This window comes from Prosopis cineraria, unplaced genomic scaffold (genome assembly GCF_029017545.1).
Source record: "Prosopis cineraria cultivar Desert tree isolate PC_DT_omini unplaced genomic scaffold, ASM2901754v1 PC13, whole genome shotgun sequence".
NCBI classification, from domain to species: Eukaryota; Viridiplantae; Streptophyta; class Magnoliopsida; order Fabales; family Fabaceae; genus Prosopis; species Prosopis cineraria.
In genome coordinates, this window is record NW_026555344.1 from 12,745,057 (window position 1) to 12,752,172 (window position 7,116).

At 32.6% G+C, this 7,116-nt stretch overlaps 1 protein-coding gene across 1 annotated transcript; it reads right to left on the reverse strand.

Annotated features, from left to right (window-relative positions):
* Positions 1-1,888: 1,888 nt before the first annotated feature.
* Positions 1,889-5,731, reverse strand: LOC129290510 (peptidyl-prolyl cis-trans isomerase FKBP20-2, chloroplastic-like). Its single transcript, XM_054927293.1, has 7 exons — positions 5,621-5,731; positions 5,119-5,209; positions 4,802-5,016; positions 4,416-4,525; positions 4,095-4,203; positions 3,312-3,388; positions 1,889-2,191 (listed from the first exon to the last, which is right to left on the reverse strand). Exons 1-7 carry the CDS (start codon positions 5,670-5,672, stop codon positions 2,072-2,074), a joined length of 774 nt encoding a protein of 257 aa, XP_054783268.1. The 5' UTR covers positions 5,673-5,731; the 3' UTR covers positions 1,889-2,071.
* Between the last annotated feature and the right edge of the window lie 1,385 nt (positions 5,732-7,116).

Sequence of the window (7,116 nt, forward strand, 5' to 3'; positions counted from 1 at the left end):
TACTTTTTTAATAAACTCTCTCAAGCTCCTTTATTTGTTGTCTCTTTTTTTTTCTCCTCCTCTCCATCTTGCCTTGATCCCCACCCTTTTATAGATGAAAATTAGGGCTTCCTACTTTAATGATTGAATCCCATCAAATCACAATTTGTAATTAATTTTATTTGACTTTCACCATTTTAAATCAAGGCCAAATTTTGAGGATTGGATTTCCTTTTGACTTTTCCCTAATTGAAGACTCATATTAAGGCACAAATTTAAAAATTATTCATTTAATTTCGTTTTTTATTATTTTACTAAAAAAAAGGCTCTTCAATTTTTTTTATTTTATTCCTTTATTTTTTGTGGGGGCTTGGACAAAATAGGGTGTTCACATACTGTTATGTTATAACAAACAAGTTGTTTGGAAATTAAATATGAACATGTTATTTTGATTACACTTAAATGTCAATTTACAATTGAGAACTTATGAAATACATGAATTTTTAAACTCTCAACTTTTAATAGACTATGTTAGATTAACAACTAACATTAGTAAAATGATAAGTGATATTCAAGAATTAATAAGTCACTATTATGTTATAAAAAACAACTGGTTTTGAAACAAAATTTGAAACTAAATTTATTACAAATATGATCGTGTTATTATAATTGCATTTAATTGTCAACTTACAATTGAGAACTTGTAAAAAAAACATGAATTTTTAAATCCCCAATTTTTAATAGACCATGATAGATTAACAAATAATATTGTTATATTATAACTTGAAAATGGTTGAAAAGCATGGATGTCTATATATATTTCCTTCTCTCTCTTTTTTGGCCTAATATAATTTAATTAGTTTGGTAGCTTAGTGGCCAAAAGCTTTTCAAGTGGCTATAAGTCATGGGTTTAAACCCTCCATTGGCCACCTTTACTAATTATCAATTTAAATTAGTTGCCAGAGCTCTAGTAATCAGCTGCTGGCAACTTCATTATTCACAAAATCTCCAGTAGTCATGGGGGGTTTTCTTTTTAAAAAAAAAATAATAATAAAGAAGGGTAAGATCTTGTTCGGTAAGATCATATTGTACTAGTTTTTTTTTTTTTTAAAAAAAAAAAAGAAGTTGAATAGGGTCATCCATTTATTGGCTCGCCCACAGGACTGATGGATTGAGACAATTGGGCAAACCGTGGAGCTAAGTGAGCATGCTTTGAACCTAACCATGGAGGTCAGTGGAGCTGCAGTGAGCAGGGTCAGAAGCAAGATGAGAAATCCCATCTTCCTGAGAAGTGGTCACAATCATCTCAAGCTGCTTCAGCTTTTAGGTCACATCTGCCCTGTTCGATGATCGCAACTTGTAGCCCAAAGCTGCCATCAACTCATCCATCTCACTGAGGCATCAAGTTCTTCCTCCAATATCTTCATCTTCCCACTTGACATTGACCAGCATTCAACTTTCAAACCACCACCATCATCATTGTTATATAGGCCAAGGACGAGCTTCATGTTGTTTTTGTTGGGTGGAAAATGATTAGTTGGAGAGATGAGGCAGAGAGATGAATTGGAGTTATGAATGCCATGTTGGTACATTTCCAGTCAAAACATTTCTATCAACAGTTAAAGTTAACATCTGTTTGCATTTGAATCAAATAGCAAAGTTTTGGAATGTTTAAAATCAACATTGCACACATTATAGTATAAAATATCCAAATTTCTCTTAAAATAGTTCAAGGGCAAAATATTGTATGCTCTCATGATACCCAAGTCTAATATGGTCAAAGTTTTCGATTCCATGCTAATCTCAACTTCGACTTACTTAATAACATTGAATGTCTCGTATGGAGAAAAAGCCTTGTCACACGTATAGAGAAAAATCCTAATGACTTGTCAATTTTCAAGCAAAAATATTCAACTGCTGTGGAAATCAGTCCTGGTTTGTATTTCTATCGCCCATCAAGATCTAAATTTCAAGCTTGTTTCTCGTGTATAAAATTTACACCACAGCATTTTTTTTTATTTTTGGGGAAAAACATTACAAAAACAAATATAACCTACACTGTAAATGATATACGATAAAAAAAGCATTTAATCTAATTGCATACAACATCAGAGTAAAAAGCGATGGTCCTCCTTTCACAGTTTTGTATACTTAGTAATTCAACGTCAAAAACCTCGAACTGTTTTGAGCTGAAAAACGTTGATGGACCTACCTGCACAAGACAAATAGGAGATTTCAAATTTCATTTAAATAAAATATATGGAGAGCACAATGACATCATACAATCTATGTAACTGAACCTGCCTAATAGAATAAAGCTTCTCCTTGTTGTTGTTGTTGTTGTTGGATTTAAATAAAACATTTTGTCGTGTGTTATAACTTCTCCTATTCTGTGCTACTAGAATAGACATTACTGAGTTATGATTATGAGGATATAATAAACATTATTAAGAAAGTGAGGAAACTAGGGTCCTATTTCATAAGACAAATTAAACGGGACCAAGTGTAATCATTCCATTGAAAAATTATTGGCATTTTCATTTAGAGCTGTAGAAGATCAAAATTTCACCCAGGCAAAAAGGAACTAGATCTTGGGTAACCACATTTCATAACATGGCCTAGACCCTGTTCTCTTGTCTTCACATGGATTGTGGTTCCTTAAGATATTCTAATTCTCAGATCACATGGATTGTGGATCCTTAGGATATTCTAATTTTAGTGCTGCATTTGATCATTATTGAAATGGGAATCTAGAATGTTCCTAGCAACTGTGGTATAAAGCATTTTTCTACTGCAGTATATTTGCTTATACCGGAAGGAAGATATTTATCACTCATGCCAAGCTTGAGTAATAACGGTCAAATGTTTAAACCCTCTTGATGTAACAAAACAAAAATCTAAGTCCTCCACCTTGAGTTCATGTTTTCTATAGGAGATCCCAAAAGATTTTTTTAGAGAGAGAGAGAGGAGAAGAAGAAGAAGAAAAATAAAGAAAAAGAAAAATCTCTTTTGTTCCTGTTCTGTTCTCTCTTCCAGCTGTATCCATCACAAATTTCTTAGTAATTATTGGACAATCATACTCTAACTCTTAGTTTGGATGGGAAAAAAATAGGAAGGTGGGAAAACTAGAAAAGAAAACCCTCAAAAATAGTTAAAAAAAAATTACTACTTTTGTAAATTTTTTCTCCTAGTTTTTTCTCTTTCCTATTTTCTTTCCACTTTGCCTTTCATCTAAACTAAACCAAAGAACGGTTATCACCCAACAAATTGCAGTAAGTTAAAAAAAAAAAAAAAATTGGAGATAGAAGAAAATGAGAAATGTCAAAGCTAACCGGTGGTCCAAGCTCAGGGGGAATAATGATTCTTCTCTTCCCACCTGGTCTCATATCTCTGATTCCTTCCTCAAATCCTGCATTAATAATAGTCAGTGTATCCCTCCATCATTTTCACATTTTTTTCATCTTTTTTTTTTTCTCTCTTTTTGATAAGACAAAAAATTGGGTAAAGGATAGACCTTGTAGTTTAAACCGTTAAATCAGTGAATTCTATTCTCTTGTTGATGGAAGCCTATCTTTCCCTAATTCCTAATTTTTCTTACACAAATAGTCGTCTGTGCATCAAAAATAAGAATTCAACTTGAATTGCAAAGTTGATGCACAACACAGCATCCCCCAAATTTTGCCTCCAAATAAAATCCCTGATTTTATCTCCAATTTTGCCCTAAATTCCTTATTGCCGTTACAGTGAAGACTAAAACTCCTTCAAGACAAATTGAAATCCTGAATATGACTCATACAACACATTTTTCCTAAATTTTGCCCAAATTCTCAACCTCCCTGTAAAATCTCTAATTCTTTATGCAATGAAAACCAAAATCACTTCATTGGCTAATTGAAATTTCTAATTTCATAGAAAACTGGGAAAAAGGAAAATTTGAGTGATTTGCACTGCAAAGTAGTAAAATGCTAGGGAAGAAATAGCCAAGGGTGCTAATGTACTAAGGGTTTAAATCATATGATACCAGAATGTAAAATTCCAAACCACAAGACACAAGAGCGCAATTTACCACAAATGATGAGCATGATCTATTAAAAGAAAAATGATAAACTTCAGACCTGGAACTAAGGCTTTTGTACCCAAACGGATTCTGGCTGGAGAATTCTGTAAGTAAGTGCTGTCAATTCGACGGCCAGATTCATTATAGCCAATGTAGTGAAAAGTGACCTGCAAAGATGGTAAACTGCATAAGGCAGCTCAAGATGAAAAATTAAAAATATATTTGTTATGTTAGATACAATAACATTTAGTAGTATCCTCTCTGCAAAGAACGATCTGCACTGTATTTAGTCACATTATTGAATATAAAATGTTCATTCTCAAGTTGCGCAGATGAAATTGGTACTGGACATCAATTCAAATAATATTGAAAGAAAAACCTGCTGACCATCCTTTGGGCAATCACCATTCCCAAGTTCATAATCTCGGTATATAAGCCCTGAGTCACGCTTTACATAGCTATCAGATGTTACTACCTTAACTTCAAAACCTGAACATACATCAATAAACCAATGTCAACTAACTTTTCAGATATTTATTATAAACAAATTTCAGACAAAGCTCCAGAGCTTGCACTGTGTTAGCCCAGATAAATATTTCACACTGAATCTCAATAGATTGACACAAAAATTTGATAGGTCACAGAACGATAAAGCATTCCCTTAACATAGTGACAAAAGAATGGAATGCATGAGATTATATACTTACAGATATATCATAATCATACCAGTAGACTTTAAAGAGATGGGATTACTAGAACTGATACCTTCTCTAACAAAATTTGGGAAGTCTTCAGGTGCATTATTTTCTTTCTGTACCCGCTTATTTTGTTCCAGCAAGCGTTTTTCATCAAATGGGTTCTTACTCTTTGTCTTCCCGTAAGAAGATAAACTTGGAAAAACACTAGTTGAGACCAAAACAGAAAGTATGAATTTCCGCCTCAATGTTTCGGTGGAATGTAATATGCCACTACCCTGCACTCTATCCATACATATATTATTAATCACAAGAAACATAAGAAGCTAATTCGTTCTTTCAAGAAATTTCACAAGAAAGCTGTCAGTCAACTGGCAAGACTCTTACGGATAATCTTTGGAAATCTGATTTGTACAGCCATGAGTTAGTCGTTTCCTTTGAGAAAAGAGAGTTCTCTGTGTGGAACAAGAGAAGATTGCTGCAGGAAAATTAAAAGCCATACTTAAGAAGTTCCCAAAGGGAATCTCATTCTTTAATCTGTCAGCTCCAACTAATTCAAGGCATCTAGCTAATTCATAAAACGTTTCCTCCTAAAGTTGAAAGCTGAGAAGCGAAACTCATATTATCCGAACAGAAAGATGCGTTGTCTAAATTTAACACATTGCTAAAAAATACACTGCCAATTTCTTAGACCAAAATTTGCAGGAAAACCCTTAAATCATGGCATTCTGTTAGAGCATTGATAGCTAAACATGGTGAAATGTGACAAAACGGAGCAACAAGTGGCTCGACATTGATAGAAAATTTCGATTTCCCAGGAACAAAAATGAAACAACAAGTGAAATTGAGGTTCTTTGAGGTGAAATGAGAGAGAGAAAGAGAGACATACAGGGGAAAGAGGGCTTCAGAAGGAGAGAGCTTGCCGACGATACCATAAGCATGGCTGCCGTGGAGCCTTAAACCCGTTTCCAGTTGCTGCTTTATGTTATCCTGAATCGGCATGCTGGCAAAACTGGAAAATTTCTTTTATTTCCTTAATTCCCAACAAAAAGGAAAAATTAAAGAGGAGAATCACATTTTAAATTTCATTAAATCTAATTAATGATATTTAGGCCATGAATTTTTTTAAAAAAAATTATTACACATTAATTTAAACTTTTAAAAATAGCAATTGTATTTAGAAAATGAGTTACATTTTAAAGGGTTATGAGTAATTTTTTATTTTTACCTTTAAAATATTCATTTAAAGTTTGAAATTATTCTAAACTCAATTTTAAATTATTTTTTCTTCTATACAGTTAAAAATTTATCGGAGAATTACAACTAGGTCTCATTTTAATTATCAATACAATTTAATTTAATTATTAATGAATTTTATAATAATTAATTTTTTTATATAAAATTTAGTTGTAATTCTCCCAAAATTCATATGTTTTTGTCTTCCCATTGACGCACCGATTAACTTTTTTTCTAACAAATTATATACACACGGTATCACGTTGGATGCCTGATGAAGTAAAAGTCACTTTACTTTTGAGTAGAAAAATCTTGCATGCTTTATTTGATATTGAGTCATTTTTCTTTTTAAACGTTAAAACACCTAATCATATGTGTCTTGCCATTAACACACCAAAAACAAATATTGATTTAAGTTAATGGAGCCTATGTCTGTGTACATGTGATATTTAGGTGGATGCCCAATCATAAATTTTTAAAAAAAATTCCTTAGATTACAATCAAAAATTAAATAAAAAAAATTCATCCATATATACACTTGGCAACGTGACTTAGATTTAAAAAAATATATATCTATATGTACATTTGACAAGTCCCAACAATTAAAGCTTTTGGTTATTACAAGAGAAGGCATATATTTTGTCTGCATTTGAATTAGGATTTGTAATTGAAACCATACGAAGAAAGCAAGAAGTTGAAATTGAGAGAATGAGAGTAATTATTTTTTAAAAAAAAATCTAATTCGTGCTGTCAAGGATACATGGAAATTTTTTTTAATTTAATTTCTGATTATAATTTAAAGGATTTTTTTTTTTTTTGGGGAAGAAAAAACCTGGCATCCACTGGAATGCCCCACGCTAGGGCTGCACAAAAGACTGGACGGCACTGGACTTCATCCTAACCCGAAGTCCGGTCTCTTTCATGAAAAAGACTGGGTTAGGCAACCCGTAATCCAGTCTTGTCCAGTAATAACCCGAAGATTAACAGGACCGAACTTGGTCCATAGGACTGGGAGACTGGTCCTGTCAGTCCAGTACTCACTTAGCTTTTTTTCCCTCTTTTTATTCTATGAGAGGCAATAATCCATTCCAACATAATAAACTCAATTAAGATAGTAAAAATACTTATAATAATAATAAATCCATAATA